This window comes from Centroberyx gerrardi, chromosome 7, assembly GCF_048128805.1.
Source record: "Centroberyx gerrardi isolate f3 chromosome 7, fCenGer3.hap1.cur.20231027, whole genome shotgun sequence".
Classification (NCBI taxonomy): domain Eukaryota; kingdom Metazoa; phylum Chordata; class Actinopteri; order Beryciformes; family Berycidae; genus Centroberyx; species Centroberyx gerrardi.
The window spans coordinates 16,383,480-16,402,075 of record NC_136003.1 but is presented as its reverse complement, the minus strand read 5'-3'; the positions used below and the strand labels follow the sequence as shown (position 1 = coordinate 16,402,075).

Here is an 18,596-nt window from a genome sequence, read left to right as displayed (position 1 = left end):
TATGCAATAGGGCTTTGGTCATCACCACATACAATGCAAGCTCCGAAAATGGCTTTAACCTGAATGCCAAATGCCTCTAAGGTTTTAAGTCAATGATCCTCTGCTATGTGAATTATGTGGCCTTCAAGTGCTCCTCCTAAGCTCCTACTAAAATCAGAAATACGACTTGTCATGCATGCTTGAAATTTGCTGGAAATAATAATGAAATGCACCCTGTAAACAAAGCATTTGTCGGGTGTTATTTTAGAAATCATGTGCGCTGAGCATCTGCAGGATGAAGAGGAGAAAATGAGCACCAGGCATGTAACTGATGTTTTAATTAATTTGTGTGAAGTTGCTGTATATCTTGCAATATAAACAAAGTCTAGGTTGAATACTATTTGCAGTTGTTGTCTCTTCAACATCAAGAGGACAACTTATAAGAATAAGTAAGCACAAAAATGAATGACAACCAAAATAAACAATGAAAAGAAAGAGAATGAAATAATCAAAATATAATCATACAACAATACTACTTATTTACATAGTAGGCCAAACAATATCATAATAGCCTAATACCATTACTGTAATGACTGGCTGATGGTGTGTATTGTCTTGTGGATACATTGCCTCCAGGGAGCGCCCGTCTCCAGCATTTGGTCAGTGTCCACCTTTCCTACCTGCCGGGAGCTGCGTCAAGCCAGCGAAAGATAGCCAGAACAGGACAAGTACGGCCTTCAAAATAAAAGCGTAAATTAAAAACAACACATGATGAATCAAGTATTGGATTTCACAGGACAGCAAAAAAATGGCATCGAAATCCTCAGTGGAATCGTAATCTTAAATAGGCTTGATAGTGAAATCAAATAGAAACTGAAAAGATGTGGCCTATAGTCGTTTAGATACTATATAAAATACATCAGTTTTAATCCATAGAGTCAATATTGTTCCCAAAAGCTGCACATTTGTTGCTCTAGTGCCCGATGAACCACCACTTAATGCTTTTCACTGACATTTCAATGCTTTTCAGTGACATGGTACTTTATAACACTCAAAAGAGATGCAACACATGGTCGTCAAAACGACTTTTAATTTGAAAGTTATAAGCGGAAGTGTTGTTTGTTGTCTTAACTCTGTGTGGCTTGACACCTGTGCACCTTTCTTACCTACCGGCCTCCTCCCCTTCCCTTAACTAACCACCTACAAGTTTGACAGCTCAGCTTTTTGTGCTCACACTGACACACACAGCACACGACCAGACAGCTGGCCTCTCTGCCGTCGGGCTACATTTGTTTTGTTTTTATTTCACAGTTTTATCATTTCGGTTGGTATGTGCGTCTTGCGTCTCCTGCTGGCTATGAGGAATTTCACGCGTCCGTAGGTTTGGTCACTTTTCCCAGTTGTGTGTTGGCGAGTGGACCTTCTTGGTTTGTGTTGTTTCTCCTTTGTCGGACGTCGTGAGGGATATAAACATGTCGAGGGACCCCGACGAGGTGAGCAAGCTCACCGAAAGTACATACAAGGTGAGTACTGGCGTGATGTGAGGCTGTGAACACAACAGGTGCGACCACGACGTCAGAAAATAGTGCTGTGTGTGTGTGTGTGTGTGTGTGTGTGTGTGTGTGTGTGTGTGTGTGTGTGTGTGTCCAAAATCCAGTGACCACCATCGGGACAATTACGCCTGCTGCTGTAACTTTCCAATTCCAGAAAACGACCATTAGAGTTGTCCAGTTGGCTGAATTTTAAAAGGGATGGAGCAGTTTATTGTTTCACACTCATTTAGGTTTAGTCCCCAATTTATTCATTTTAGTTTAAGGTAATTTACCCAGGGATGTAGTGGAGGGTGAACTCACCTGAACTCACTTTACTTTCCTTTTTAGGCTGAGATGCATCTGTAATAAGATGATAGATAATGTCATAGAATAGCCTACATCATAGTAAATGGCTTCAAACAGTTTTAGCCTTTATGAAGCTGGAGTCTTTGGAGGAAAAAAAAAAACATAGATTAATGCTTTTCTGAAAACATAATTATTTTTGCCTTAAGACATTTTTCTTTATATTTGTATATATTTGCCTTATGGTGATCACCAAGCTGAGATCATATAGTTTTTCCATCTTTACATTCACCTCTACATCACTGAATATACCCCAAATACAGACACACCACTGTGTGGAAAGACTTAAAATCATTTTCCTTCAGAAGCAGAGCAGCTGTCAACACTTTGTGCCTGGAGTTGACTGACTTTCTTAGAGCCAGCAATTGACTGCTAATGGTTATGGATCAGTGCTTTGGAGAGAATGGCCACACCCTAAGACTGTCATTCATTCCCTCATGAAAGCCCTACCTTGGTCGACCAGGGCCATTTAAACCGCTTTCCATAATATTAGGCGTTAGTGTATTCTGGTAGCATCTGTCTTCCAATAATGAACTTGAATTTAATTACTGCAGATTAGCAGGTGCTTCAGTGATGTATTGCTGATCCATTTTCTGCACCGTAATGGGGAAATTGTCTTCCAAAAGAAAGCATCACTTGCTTCTAATTGCATACAGTGCGCTTAGTGGCTGCATTGGGTTTAAAAGTGAAATCAAATAGAGGAAAAAAACTGGATAGGAGCCATCCACATATTCACCATCGCACCATCCCTATTTAGGAGCTGTAACTATCACACTGTGGCCAAGGCCTGCACACCTCACTCAACAGGTGGCACAGTGAAGGTGTGTGTGTGTATAAGGGAGCTGTAATACACGAAAGACTGAATGCTTTTTCAGCAGCATTTAACCTTCTTGAATAGCTGTTATTCTTTGTTCTCCTCGCGGGACAGCCCCCACAGCTCCTCGGTGTGATGAAATGCAGGAAAAAGGTTTAATAATTTAGCTGGTTGTGTGTGTTGTGTGGTAAGATTATACAGCAAGCTCCTCCGTAGCCATCACCTCTGGCTCGCAGCAATAGTTAACTGCTTTCCAAGGCTCTGCTGAATACTGCACGTTTACATGAGTGGTGCAGCCAATTAGAGCTCCATTGTACTGGCTATAATGCCCAAAGATTTTCCAGAGGGAATCATTATTTCATGATCTCTGAAATAAGACAAGATTTCGAATTTCTTCATGAGATCTATTTGCAATATTATATGACAGTTCTGACTAACTGGTCTGAATTAATATATGCTATAAATCAGAGGAGTACCTCGTCAATGAGAGGAAGGTGTCATTTCCTCTTTCGTATCCTGTCATGAGAGTGACAGTATCACTACACTATATGTCACTTATTGCCAAAGCTCTGAATTCTCACAGCTCACATTACAAGGCTCATGAAACACTGTTTCTGGTGTTTTGCTTACGGTGCATTGCTGAGGTTTTACTTATCACTTCCTGGATTCTGGGCTTGGGTGTCAACCTCAGCTCAATCCTTATCATCTCAAGCCATATAGATACTAGTGATAACCGGGTCAACATAGGACATGACAAGAAGGAATAGCTCAATAACTCAGATAATTTAGGGATATATGATGCATCTGATAGAGACATATAGAAATAATGATTATGGATGATAATTGCACTTGGTGGCATTGGTCAAGGAATGATTTCGAATGGGGACCCCACCCTCCCACTGGTTTTACCCATTTAAAAACCCACAATGGGGTAGTGGAAATGTTTAAATATTCTTCCATGCTTTGCTTTCCTCTGGGCTTCCTTTTCACTCACTGTGTCATTCATTCTCTTTGGTCTGTCCTCTCTTTCTTTTCCTTTTTTTGCTGGCTTACTTCTATTTTGTGCTTCAGTTTCTGTTTCGTTTGCCTGCTTCCATCTAACATCCTTGTTTCCTTCTGTGACATTCTCTATCAGACAGGCAAGGACTATTGTCATGGCATGCAGTCGAAATTTGCCTGTAGGTCGCAGGCCAAGCTCTGGTTAATGATTAGTCAGTGGCTGCAAGTAGCAACAGGGTCTGAGATGACTGTGTGTACTGACTTACCAATTTCCATCCTCCCTACCACATTCACATCTGATGTCATTCAGTTATTCAGTTGGGCAGTCACCCACTTGTTCACTCATTTGTGTTTCAAGAAAATACACGAGAAAATCTATAATGAAATTCTGGCTAATTATTTCCCCTTTTGCCTCCGCTCTCCCAGAATGTGATGGAACAGTTCAACCCTGGACTGAGGAACCTGGTCAACCTGGGCAAGAGCTACGAGAAATCAGTGGCTGGTGAGTATTTTGACAACCTTATTATTATGGAGCCGTAGTAGCCAAGAGGTTTGGGAAATAGGCTTGTGAGCAGAAGGTTGCTGGTTTGAATCTCAGGACTGGATGTGTAAGTGAAGGCTTTCACCATTGAGCTGCTATTGAGCGGGGCGCTTTGCCTCTTAGCTCCAGTGGAGCTGTACAGTGGCAACAGTAGAAGATTGTATTTGTACTGGGCAGCTCCCAGGTGTGAATGAGTGTAACTATGTGAATGTGAAGCAGGGGGTTGCTGACTTTCCCTGGATAAATTAAGGTTAAATAAAATAAAGCCTCATTAGCCCACTCTATTATCACAAGAAAACAGATTCTTAAACTTTTCATCCTGGTGCCAAGGCTCATTAAAATAATGCTGGGGTCTTGCCATATATGCTCTATAAGTAACAGGCCTGTAATAAGATTTGGAGCCAACTATGCCAGACCACTGTCCAACCAAGCATTCATAGCTCACAGAGAATAAATATTTTAGGGTGTCTTTCAGTGGTTGTCCACAGATACTTAACCTATACTAAACTATTTTGACAAACATTAACATTCAATTCTTTATTTCCCCAGCAATGACCCTGGCAGGAAAGTTGTATTTTGATGCAGTGTCTAAGATTGGGGAGAATGCTGCGGTGTCTCCTGTCTCCAGAGAATTAGGTAAGTACCCGTGTTGTCCTGTCACCTAGCCCGCTACTGGGATCAACCAGGGGAAATGTGCACACTGTGGAAATAGTTTGACTTTGCAATTTACCAATAATAGCTGAATAATTGGCTGAAAGACATTTTCAGGATAAACTCTCTTACATATGTCAGCCCTATGACCATATGTAGAGTAGAGGTTAATGATTTCTCCTAATTTGCCAATTACGTGAATGCTATTCTGAGGTCCGCAAGCCAGGAAGTAGCTGTCAAATGGCAGCAGCTACAGTATATTTTAATTAGTACTAGCACCATGATTTAAGCCTATGATGGAGCGTACTACAGAGCACCATTAAGTGTGACAGTGCCTGGTACGCTTAGCAATACACTGTGGCACAGAGTTTGTTTGTGCCCTGTTTTTTTTTTTTTTCTATCCAGCTCCCAAGGGTTCAGTCCCCAGAAGCTAATTTGCAGTTCAGAGATGTCTGGCATCTTAACTCACTGTGTGTCACTAGTGGCACACTTTCATTTAACCACTGTATGCCTCAGCTCCCCTGCTGATTTGTGCAGAAAAACTGCTGATTAAATTCAGCCACACACAATGAGAGGGGCCGCTGGGTGTTGTAATGTGAGTCTCCAGTCATTTTTAATAGTTAATGCTGTATGTATGTGGCTGTGTATGCTACAAAATAGTCCACTGTGTTTTAGGATGGTCCAAGGTCTTTCCATATCGCAGACTCATTTTTGCAGAAGTAAATGTAAAAGTAATCCGACATGGCAGCAGCTCTCTAGCGCACAATGCTTTCTCCACTGTAGGTTATAAGATGTGTTCAGTTCACAGGTGATGCACTCTCTGTAATGGCTCCTTGCTGTTTGGATAACAGCGGTTCAGAAAAGAGGCTCTGGCATGTGATGACAAACCGCTGTGTAGTTTTAATGGATTTAGGGACGACTTAGACAAGCCATTTGTATTACAAAACAGGTTTAGGTAGGGTGAGGTCATGACGTCTAAGCCTCCTGCTGAGTCAAATTCACCCCTGCCTGGCCTCTGGACACACTCCACTAATCCCTCTGTGTGTGTGTGTCTGTGTGAGTGTCAATGAGAGAGAGAGAAACTCTAGTCTCATGACAGATCGGTTTAGTCTGAGTCATTATGAGGGATTGTGTATAGCAGGGGGTGATTAAAGGCCCACTGCAAACAGCCTCTTCTAATCTAATGAACCAGGCCTGTGAGTCCAACAGCACTGTAGCTGGCTTCTATACTACTGCAAATCCACATCACCCACCAGGAAGTCAAACCTGTGACGAGACACTGAATGCTGTCAGGATTTCACAGACTGCAACAGAGAGACTGAGCTTAAGGAATGATAATGAAGCAGAGTTTTCTTGCTGAAGTCTCCTTTTTGCCAGAAGATATGATTGCTGCACACAGAATGGGAAGTCTCTGCATCTAGTCTCTCAGCCTGCCTGTGGACTTAGTGAAGTTGCCCTGTCAGAAACCTGAGCTCCAGTGACGCGTAGCCAACCAGAAACCAGATACTCTTGAGAGGCATTGGAGGATTGGTGCGCCTCTTCCTCCTACCTTCGTCTCTTCTAGCTTCATTCCTTCAAACTCCAACCCCCTCCTCTGTCAGAGTTCAAATCCTTTCATTCAAAGCACGCAAATATCTTGACTTGTAACCTTCTCCAGTCCAGACAAGGAACAACACCTGAAGGACTAGCAAATTTGAACACCACCAGTTTGGGGCTTGTTGCAAACAGCAGCCGTCTTCACACTCCATATCTGCTTACTGTATTTGAGGTGTAACCCAGCCTTTGCTGCTGCTGGAACCTGACACGACAATATAAGAGCCCACCATGTTGTTTCAAAGCTTGCGTCTCTGCTGGCCAGCATCTCTCCCAAGTCACATTGCTGTCTCAAGGCTTTATCAAGAGGCATGTTGGCTTCTTCAGAGAACATCAGGAGAATGCTGCAGCCGAAGATTGGAAGAGTGTTACGTGTTAGAGTGTTGAACGCCATGACCATGGAGCATTTTGCCGTTCCCAGGGAATTTAATCTCATCCAGTCTTGTCCTTTTGTACCAGGGCCAGGGCTTTGCAGATGCTTCATACACACACACACACACACACACACACACACACACACTCACACGCACACGTACAATGTCCTTTGATGGTTCTGTCCCGTTCAAATGGCATCCAGCCCACTTTACATAATCCAAGCTTGTTTTTACAGTGTGTCAGGTGGCTCATGCAGATGCCAGGATTATTGTGCCCGCAGTCAAAAACAGTGGAAGAACTGTGGGCCACTTTGCATGCTACCAGCAAAATGTTGTTCCCAAAGTCAACTGAGAGCAGGGAGTGTTTGTTTGCACACATTCATTGTTGTTTATTTTTGTTATCAGACAATATTCGGCTCGCAGACTATATTTCCTTCATCTCCTTTAAGCATGGACAGCAATTCACGCTTTATAGAAGGTCTTCATAGAATTTCTTGTCATGCTGTTGGTAACGTGCACTAAATACGGCAAGATGCGTGGATCGCACTTCAAACTAGATTTGCGTGAATCCCTAATACAGTCTCTAAACAAAATAATTATGACACTATTGAAAACAGACAGAAAGGAGCTTGATTGCGATATTAATGAGGTTGAATTAGTTGCAATCAACAGATACATATCACTGCTTTGATCATAGAATTTATTTATGATCATAAACTGTTTAAGCCAAAGCCAACTTGGTTAATACAGTGAATTATAATATATGTATCCTTTTGTGTTCATCTACACGGATAAGGCAAAATAGGTTGTAAAGCAGGCTATGTATGCTAATGGAGACCATTTGAATGCAACAGCATACTATTATATTCATCAACTTTTTTGTGAGCTCAACTTTCATTGATTATTGCTGGTCTTTATTGTCAAATTTGTGCCTTTGCCCATCTTACATTATTACCATCCAGATTAGTCCAAATTCGAGAAAATGAAAGATGTTTGAAATAATCTTGAGCAGATCAGGAGGCAAGAGAATGAGTCCAAACCCCTCTCACACTGCTACCATCTATACCGACCATCTGCCCCAACTGCTCAAAATCTGCTGACCGTTACTGAAATCAAGTTGGGATGAACAAAACAGGGATCAAATCAAGATAAAAGTCGTGTAGTTTGACCTTAGTTTTAGGCAGTTTGAGGCAGAGCATCGCTAAAAGTTATATTTTGCAAACTTGCCTTCCTTTCTCCATGTCATTGTTTTTCTTTATGTATTCTTTTGCAAGTCTCTGTCTCTCTCCACACACACACACACACACACACACACACAGAGGAGCCTGACTCATCTTTCTTTACAGAATGGATTATGGAAAAAGAGAAAGAAACCAAACAATAGCGCTCTCTCTCTCTCTCTCTCTGTCTCTCTCTCTCTCTCTCTCTCATGACATAGCACAGCATGACGTGTTTGTTTGCATGCTGATTTACAGCTCGCCAGAAGCAAACGAGAACTGATTTTAAATCATTCAACGCTGTTGTTCAAACAGCACATACTGACATTGTGACATGAACTATTGTGCCTCAAGGAGGGAACAGCCTTTGGTTTTCTGCTGTCTCACGCATAACTACAGTACGTAGAAATTGACGAACTGTCACAGAGCCACCGTAATAGCCATAACAGCAGCACGGCATGATGCCACATCTAAGCTGAAAGCCAAGCTTCTAGTGATCTTCAGTAAGTTAATAATATAATAATACCACTTTGCTGTTCCACATAATGTCATGATGACATGGATTCACTCATTGCTAATGGCTAGTCCACTCTTTATATATCCAGTGGAAAATAAATACTTGGGAGGCCGAACTGCTCACTCATGAGTAGTTGCCAGCAAGCTCAGTTAAATGCTAAAATGTCAGTTGCTATCTTTTGTATTTAGGTGACAGTCACACCCCTGTAATGTGTGTCAGTGAAATGCTAAACTATTTCCCCCAAGCTCAGTGTCCAACCCCGCTCCTGACTCAAGACACATAAACGTCCTGGCCCGGGTAAACAAGGCCCTGGGCAGCCAGTCCGTATTGTCTGGGTTTATCTAGGTTGGGTTTGTTGGCTAATGGCGATGGATTGTTTCTGGCGTTATCCACATCATGACACGCTTTTGCCCTCGCACCATGCTTGATCGAGCACACTTGTTGCCAGGCAACGTTTTGTATAGAACCTGACAACAATAAACAAATGAGTCTGAACTGTTGGAGAAAAAGACCATTGATTCCTGTGACAGTAGCACGGATATTTTTATACTCAGTAACATGACAATCAGAATGACATTTGCATCGATTTCACTATGCATATTGCATTATATGTTGATGATTTACTTCTTCTGTGAACAAACCCCTCTGTCACCTACCATTGTGTTTGACTCCATTGCACACCTGTTGACCAGTTTAGATTAAGTTGTTCTTTCAATAAGATAAGGGAACTTTGAGGTCAGACTTTAAAGAGTCACAGGTTTTGGTCATTGGTTTATTTTTAACCCAGTGTCCTGGTGAAAACGTGATGGGCTATTCTCACCCTTGCCATGCATTGTGAACTGTGTCCACTGCCGCCGCCCCACCTCCTTCTTTCTTCTTACTTCCTCTTCATCCTCTCTCTCTCTCTCTCTCTCTCTCTCTCTCTCTCTCTCTCTCTCTCTCTCTCTCTCTCTCTCTCCCCCCCTCTGTCTCTCTCTCTCTCTCTGTGTCTTGCTCTCTCAAGCACACAAGGACACTCCCTGTCTCTTTTCTTCAATATTTACCTTTTCTTCCCTCACTATCTGCCTCTTTCACACACTTTCTCTCTCCCCTCCCCTCCCATCCCGGCCTTTCCTCCCCTCCCCTGCCTCCCTGTCCTGCCAAAGGGCAGATTTACTGGGATGATCTGGTGGCCTTTATCCGGCTAGCTGTTTGAACTGTGCTGAGTGAGAGAGCCAGCCTGCTTACAGGGTGAAGTGGGGGGTAAGGTGGGGAGAGACAGAGCAGGGAAGGGCAATGTTTACATACTGACTGTATACCTGATCAGTGTACAAGTCACAGTGATACATTAGACTAGCAGGCTATTGATTGGCTGTCAGGGAAATCATGTACACTAATATTTATTATTCATGGAATGAATGGCTAAAGTGACAGAATTATACTTTGTTAAATAGTGACTGATTTTTATCAGATTAGTATGACTCATTGTAAATGCCATGCTGAACATCGAGACAAATTGTCAAGGCACAAAGACAAATGTTCCTTTTTATTTTTCTGGAGCTTTTTAGAAATCCCTTCTATGAGGTTTCTGTAGACAGGCTCTTTTCACACCAGTATATTTGTTGCTAGAGATTTCGCTCTGCAGCATCCACAACCCTTGAATAAAATGGGAATATTGAATGAATGGACTATTGTTCGTTCACCCAGTCAACAGCTACCTTCTATAATGTCCAAGGTCTTCCTGCAATGTGTTGCGCGGTAGCCCCATGTGTTGGATAAAATATTGCTCTGAAGCAGAAGCCATTCTCTCTGCAGCTTTGGCACTACAATGGAAATTCTGCGTTCAAAGATTTCTTGAGGTTACATCATTAACAGTACAGTATAAGTACAGCTGTAGTTGTTGGCTGCCAGGGAATGTATTGTGTCATGACATTACCCTCAGGCTTAATTCCCTATGCCCGGAAAGCAAATGCCTACGGGATAAGCCAGCCCCGGACTAGTAATAACTTTCTGTCTCAGGTTTCCACTCTGGATGATGCTTTACAGTCTGCTTTATGTCTAAGACGACACATGATCCAGTGGTAGAAATTGTAGAAGTGCTCAGTCCTTCATGTATCCTGCATCTATTCTGCATACACACTGCAGCAGCCAATGTAGACAATTGCCAAATTATTCCCTGTGCCTTGTGGGATTTGAAAACAAAACTCTAAACAATTCTTTGGGTTGAAGCCACAGATCAGCTGCTGTAGTACTGCTGTAGCATTTTCTGTAGCATATCTCTATGGTTTTGCCACTTAATCCCAGAAAGGTGTTACAGTATGGTACCAGTACTCTCTCTATCATGTAAATAATAACAATAATGATAACTCTGTGGGCCAGTGTTCTCTTCTTGATATTTTTATCTCCATCATTCCTCCTCTTTTCCTCTATGATTAAGTGACCCTGCATCTGTGCTAGGCCAAGCTATCAGAATGGTAGGCCCACGCACACATTTGTGCAGACACGCATTGTTCCTCCATGTCTATCAGTCATCTGAGGGGTGTTTAAAATGGTGCATGTCAAGGGGCCACACACACACACACACACAGGCACACAGGCACACACATACACACATAGAGAAGCCTTTTCAATCTGTGAACAGCACTATCCAGGCCACAGACAATATGTTAGAAAGTAACAGACATAAGTCAGCTGAAGGCCATCTGGCCTGCAGTAGAGTGACTATTCTAAGTATTGCATGAAGCCATGAAAGCACAAAACCTAGTCCTTTAGTTCACTAAATCACTAGTCTCAGAAAGGTTCATTTGGCCACTATAAATGAAATTATTTCTGTTCTTACAGTAAACTTAAATCATATCATGCTAATTTAGTGATACCGCACACGGGGCAGTTGTTTTTTTTAATGAGAAACACTTTAATGTGAAATACCCAAGCAGCAGTAAAGAAGTAATGATGTTTGTTAGTAGCATGCATTATTATAATCAGCCACAAATAACTGACGGGATGCCATGTAGCAGGGACATCATTAGGAAATTCAATTATGATTTCCACATTATGATGATGTTTCATAATCCTCATTTGATTGGCTTTGTAAGCAACATGCAGAGACAGAGGGCTATAATATGTGGCCCCCTGCCATTTGAGCTCTTTTTGATTAGCCCAACAGTAGGTGGTCCTGTTTGTCTGGTCCAGGGACATGTATTTATTTTCCTTTCGTTTCAAGGAACAGAACTCAGCTGCAGTTCAGAACTGGTGAGAAATCATTTGTTAGCGTACGACTTGTTTGGTTCAGAGATATCAATAGCTGCTGACATTTGATGGCTTTGGAGGTTTCAAACAGCACATATCATTTAGCACAGATTCACTCATCTACGTGCATATGTGCATTTTGGTCATGAATAGTAAGTTTCTCCATCTCTCTGTATAGAAAAGATTATGAAAGAAAGGGACAAAGAAACCAAATAATACCACTGGCCTATTTTTCATCTGAAGTTAACCTGTACACACTCTCTCTCTCTCGCTCTCTCTCTCTCTTGCTCTCTCTCTCTCTCTCTCTCGCAGGCGTAGTGCTGATGGAAATCTCAGAAGTCCACAGGAAGGTTCACCTTGAGCTAGAGGAAAATGTGAGTATTACGTATGCGCATGTGTTTGTATACGCGTATCCAGGAAAGCCTGTGTCACCTATTTGCTATGGCTCACCCTGTCTTTCTTTCACACTCCCTCTCTACCTGTTGCTCAATATGTTTTCAGCCAAACCTACACTACAAGCTTTATTCACCAAGCGCCATTCAGCCACACACACAGTCACCAGTAGCAGCTTCATTAGCAGTAGCAGCAGTCATTTTCTCTCTTCCTCCCACCTTCATCGGTAGTCACTGCCGTTCCTCCCTTCCCCCCTTCATCAGCTACAATAACATCAGGGACAGGCAGAGAACAAAGAGGCTTGATGAGTAAAGAAAACAACAGGTTTGCGGTATAGGTGCACCTGCTAGTTTATTTCCAAGCTGTTTTACAGGGAACGGGGACAGGCCTCAACATGCCCTGGAAAAACACCTGCTGCATGCTAACACAGCAGTGCTGATAACATGTAGAATATTAAACAAGTCACCACACTTGACTTTTAGTAGTTCCTAACATGGCAGCTACAAGGACTTTGTCTTACAATGTCGCATGAGCTTTGTGATTGGGGAAAAAAACCAACTCAAATACCCTGTATAAGTTGAACTTTGGGGCAGAAAAGTTGCTAGGCGCTCCCCTGAGTCATTGTTGCTAACAGCGTTTACGAGTGGGTTGTCTTGTTAATGGACTCCACTGGGTGAGTCACAATATCAATTCAGCTCAGAAAAAGGATTGGAAGAAAACCTTACCCTGACTGCCATGAGGGTGTGTGTGTAGGTGTGTGTGTGTGTGTGTGTGTGTGTGTGTGTGTGTGTGTGTGTGTGCGTGCACATGGGCAGTAATAACTGTGTGATTGTCTGTAGTCATCTGTGTGTGTGTTCAGTGATTGGGTTTTGTAATTGTAATTTTTTCTGGTGCAACAACACGGGGACTTCATGCCCCATGTGGGTGCCGCCGCCGCACCACAACAAGGCTATGGTGATGTGAGCGCTCCAACACCCTCACACTAATGAGCGAGCTGGAAATAGAGAGAAAGGGAGAAAGCGAGAAAAGTCTGTGGGTATTCCTACGCTTTGTTTCTGACTCATTCATAAGCACAACCTTGGACTCGGCTCTCACCCCCGCCACGCTTGCACTGATATATACACACACACACGCTAAATGATCACTTTCGATTTCTCCCTTTGAGACTTATCTTCCCTGTTTGCCGTTGTCAAGCTGACAAACTGTAACACTCCTTCCACCCGTCCAGTTCATAATCACCTGTCTCTTCTTCCCCTCTCCTCTCTCTCCTCCCTCCTCCTCCTCACCTGAAGTTTAAGAGGTTCCACAGGGAGATAATAACCGAGCTGGAGAGAAAGACTGACATGGATGTCAAATACATGACAGTAAGTAGTTACAGTGTGTGTGTGTGTGTGCATGTACCTGCACATATGAGTGTGTATGTGCGTGTTTATCGGCGTGTAAATTTGCATGTGTGTGAGTCACTCTATGGTTACAGCACTCCATCCCTCCCCCTCATAAGAAGACACACTTCACACACAATCTATCTCATTATCTTTTTTGGTTCTCATCACTGGTTTGTTGTCCAGTATGCATCTTCATTAGAAGGTACTGGCAGTGATGGCAAAGCAAAAATGGTCACATCTACATTTTGCGCTTATTGTAGGCGACTCCGGATAACTGCGCAAGCTAAAGGCTTAAATGTTAAATGTTAGATCATGGAGGAGTGAGATCGTTGAATTAGGCTATTGTCCTTACCTAAACCTTAGAACCGATCAACTCTCCCAATTAGCTCTCCCACCTATGCAGTGCAGCGCTGTGCAGCAGTTCAGTTCTTTAATAGCTGCTCATTATGACTGTAGCTGTGGCAATAAATGTATAATTGGGAACAAGAGTGGAAATTACTATTTTACGGTAAACAAAAGTAGCTGGAGATATACATGGCTTTACAGAGCCTTTATTGTCTCCGTTGAAAGTTTCCTTGTTTCTGTTCGAGTTTCATCGCTTCAGAACGGCAGATGGAGCCACACATAATGATGTCTAGACAGTACGTTTATAAAGTGGCAGAATACATGTATATGTCATATCAGACACACCGATAAAATGTCAGTTAGAGCTAATAAAATATTTAGAATCATGACATATGTTTCGGAAATGGTTGATACTATGTGGCAACCTTTATCCGTAAATCCTGAGAGAAACGGCATTTGCATTTGTTTAGGAATATGTTTTTTTATACACGCATATTGCACAGATGTATGGACATGTGTTGTAAGCCGATGCGGGCTTGGCACCTTCAGTGCGTGGCACTGAAAGAAAACATCAATCAGTCAGATGTCCACACCCTGAGCTGTAAATATCTAGAGGTGACATGTGGGTTGGTTACTTTTCAAAATGCATTCATTCACACTTTTTGGCCATGGATTGAAATTGCCCAGCAACATTGAGCCAGTCAATATCAGGTTGGTTTTCCAGTTTTCCATTCACATGAGTCTGTCCTCCCCCAGGCCACGTTTAAGAGGTACCAGATGGAGCACAAGATGAAGCAGGACTCTCTGGAGCGGTCCCAGTCCGACCTGAAGAAGCTGAGGAGAAAGAGCCAGGGCAAGAACGCCAACAAGTACGAGAACAAGGAGAGCGAGGTGAGATGGACGTGGACACACCTACACACACACACACACACACACACACACACACACACACACACACAAACTCACACACAGATACATAGGTGCTCTTTCTTACACACATATGCACGCACACACAGGCATGTTCACATATGTGCAGACATATTCACACATACAGAAACCTTGACACCTGAGACGTAGCATGTCAAAGCCAGTGTAACATTAGTTGGGGACAATGTGTGAAGTGTCTTGCCTGTGCACTCATGCAAGAGCAGATCTGTTTGTTGTTAGGTTACTGGTCCGTTCCAGGAATATGCCTGCATGCAGCCCTCCCTTATATCACCTCCCTCCACCCGCATGCACATCGACAAAATGGACACGCACAAGCACAAATGTATTTACCAAAAACACAAAAAGGAGATGAACAAGGAAGATGCAAATGTTTTGCCAGACTTGATACTTGATAGATATAAAATACTGTACAGTCTGTTAAGTGCTTAAACTTGGGTACAAATGCAGAACCTCCTCCACACTAAATGGCTGCCAGTAATAACTGACCATCAACAGTTGGGCAACAGTTTGGACCTCCTACTCGCTGGCCCCATCCTGTGAAGTCAGTTAGCCAAAAGCTTTACCTGGCACGTTAAGCCTGGTTATGACGAGGCTTGTTTTTAGACCCGCTGTTAGTGAGGTTTGCTAGACTGCAATGAAAAGTAGCCTTGAGAATGACTGCTGCTGAAATTAACAGCTGTGTCTCTCTCTCTCTCTCTCTCTCTTTCTCTCTCCCTCTCTCACTCCTTCTCTCCCACCCTTACACTCGCAAGCACACATTAACACATTTGCACAAGCACCACACATGCCGATATACTGGAGGATCCAGTCAATGTCACACTGGCCCTGACACAAAAAGAAAAAAACCTCTCGTCCAATTTTTGTCTTTTGTCCTAATTCTGACCATCAGTCTTTTGATAATAAATATTCATAGTTTATTTCATAAAACAGTCTCATGAAAAATCACTCAGTATTACAATTTACAAGCTCCCATTTGGCAGACACTTTTGTCCAAAGCGACGTACACATGAGATTTTAATACAACACAAGCAAGTCTGTATATATTATATAGACTATATTATCACAGCTGGCCCAGTTGAGTGTAATCACGATTATGCATCGTGGCGTGTTGCGTCATAGTTAATTGAAGCTGTTATTACAGCTAAACACCACACCCCAACCGTGACCGTGCAAAGTGATAGTTGTGGATGAGTTTAATCTCAAAACTACGAAATCTTACATAACCTGCCTACCATTGATCCAGTCAGGCAGCCTGTTGGACAGGCTGTGTGTGTGTGTGTGTGTGTGTGTGTGTTTAAGGGTTTGTGTATTCTGTCAACACGGTTTACCCTACCCTAGTCTGGCAGCGGGAACAACCCTCTGACACACACACACACACACACACTTGCTAGGGTTACAGAAAGAGAGGTAGAGACAGAGGGAGACACCTTAAGAGGAATGACACTCCAGCTAAGACGTGAGTCACCATTTCCACTTGAGGTTCATGGCAGCTTTAACCGTCCACATTCACTTTGTGGAAGCCCAGAGTATTGGTTTTGTTTTTCTTGATCGCAGCAAATGAAGTGCTCTGTGGCAAAAAAAAACAGTTTGTCACTGAGTTTCTCAAGTTTTAGCGACTTGAATTGTAGCGCTGTCATTCATGTCCACTTTGAGCGTGCTAAGAACAACATTTTGAAAATATGGTGAAACCACCCCAGGGTGACCCCTCAGACATTAGGTATTACCTCATCCATGCACATCTGGTGAGATATTATCTAGCTCAGTATCTCACTCTCTTCATCTAACTTTTTTCTTGTTGCCCCATCTCTCTCTCTGTCTCTTTACGTCTGCCTGTGTCTTTCTGGCTCTGTCTGTCTCTCTCGTTTTCTCTCTTTCGCCCCCACTCTCTCCCAACCGTTTTTCCTGCCTCCATCCCTCCTTCACCTTCCTCTCTCTCTGCTCTTTCCTTCTCTCTCCCACCTTTCTCTCCCCCTTCACCTTCCCACCCTAGTACGAGTCAGAGTGTTCTCTTGCCGCCTCGCTCACTTATCTGATATAAGGCCAGGTATTAGGAGTTAGACGGCCGACGGACAGACAGATGGGCTGGCAAACAGACAGACAGGGTGTCAGGGCTTAGAGGCAGGAGCTTACGGCAGCAGATGATTCACCAGACACCAAAGACACTTCAAAGCCTGGGAACGATCTGTCAGAGAGGAAAGACAGGATTACAAAAGGCAGGGAAGAACTGTCACAACTGTCAAACAATTGATTAAAAGAATCACCTGAAAAAGGATTCAATCTGCAGGATTTACTCTCACTGTCCGCAATATTAACAAAGATTGAGCTATATTAAGGCTCTTTCATGTCAAACAGATAAAAGTCTGGTTCATTTTTTGTAGAATTGCATTCTGTCTCTTTTTCTATTTCTGTCACATCTCTCTGTTGCCATCCCTCTCTCTTTCTTACCTATAGTTCTGGGGATAAAGATAGGTTGTCCATAGCAACAGGTTTGCTGCAGTGTTGACAGATGTAAAGCGATTAAGAAGACGTGTGTGTGTGTGTGTGTGTGTGTGTGTGTGTGTGTGTGTGTGTGTGGAAATGGCATTTCACAACCCTTTTTTCTCATCCACTTGAACACCGCCCACTTCTTCAGTTCTGGAAAGGTGTATTTTCCCTTCGCTAGTGGAGATGATTTGAAAGCCACAGCATACTCTACTATATTCATCAACTTGTTGTGCATTTATTTGTGAGCTCAACTCTCAACAAATCCAGATTTATCCAAATTCGAGAAAATTAAAGATGTTTGAAATAATCTTGATGGTTTCGAGCAGATCAGGAGGAAAGAGAATGAGTCCAAACCCCTCTCGCACTACTATCATCTATGCCGACCATCTGTCACAACTGTTCAAAATCTGCTGAGTCAGCACAGACTCAGCCTGTTACTGAAATCATGTTGGGATAAATAAAACAGGGATAAAAATCAAGTTTAAAGTCGTTTGACCTTAGTTTTAGAGGCAGAGCATCGCTAAAAGACAGTTATACTTTCCCTTCCTTTCTCCATGTCATTGTTTTTCTTCTCGTTCTCTTGTGCAAGTCTCTGTTTCTCTCCATACACACACACACACAGTTACAGAGGAGCCTGACTCATCTTTCTTTACAGAATGGATTTTGGAAGAAGAGAAAGAAACCAAACAATAGTTCTTGCTCTCTCTCTCCCTCTCTCTCTCCCCCCTCTCTCTCTTTCTCTTTATCTATTTATCTATCCATCTATCTATCTCTCTTTCTCGCTCTCTCGCTCGCTCTCTCTCTCAGAATTTGAATTTTACAGCTCATCTTTCCGATTTCTATGATGCCTTATCTGCGGCTTCACTCCTGTTTCAAAGACAGACAATGATTCCTGTGTATCTGCTCCAGTGCCAGGCAGCCACAGCACAGGTTCCTCTGGCAGCAGGGTGACGTTATGGGATGTCACAGGTGGACACAAACAAAACTGTTGGGGGTACTGCAGAGGGCAGATGCAGAGGGAGGGGACACAGCCAAAGCTTTTAGACTCAAATTACTCCATTTGTGGATATTGAAAGAGAGAAAGAGAAATAAAGGGAGAGCGTACTTCCGCGTAGCATGGGCAGCAAAGAGAAGAGTTTTTTGTTTTGCTTTTATTTGTATAGATGTGTATGTTGGCATTCACAAATTATTTGCATTTGCTTGTTTGTGGACATTATAACCACAAAGGTCAGC

General features: G+C 42.8%; 1 protein-coding gene across 1 annotated transcript in view; it reads left to right on the top strand.

Moving 5' to 3' along the window:
• Positions 1–1,127: 1,127 nt before the first annotated feature.
• baiap2l1b (BAR/IMD domain containing adaptor protein 2 like 1b) overlaps positions 1,128–18,596 on the top strand; it is a 34,780-nt gene continuing 17,311 nt past the window's right edge. The window contains exons 1-6 of the mRNA XM_071921210.2: positions 1,128–1,502; positions 4,114–4,189; positions 4,778–4,864; positions 12,121–12,182; positions 13,494–13,565; positions 14,688–14,822. Coding sequence (XP_071777311.1) covers positions 1,452–1,502; positions 4,114–4,189; positions 4,778–4,864; positions 12,121–12,182; positions 13,494–13,565; positions 14,688–14,822 — 483 coding nt within the window. The 5' untranslated portion in view covers positions 1,128–1,451. The remainder of the gene's footprint in view (positions 1,503–4,113; positions 4,190–4,777; positions 4,865–12,120; positions 12,183–13,493; positions 13,566–14,687; positions 14,823–18,596) is intronic.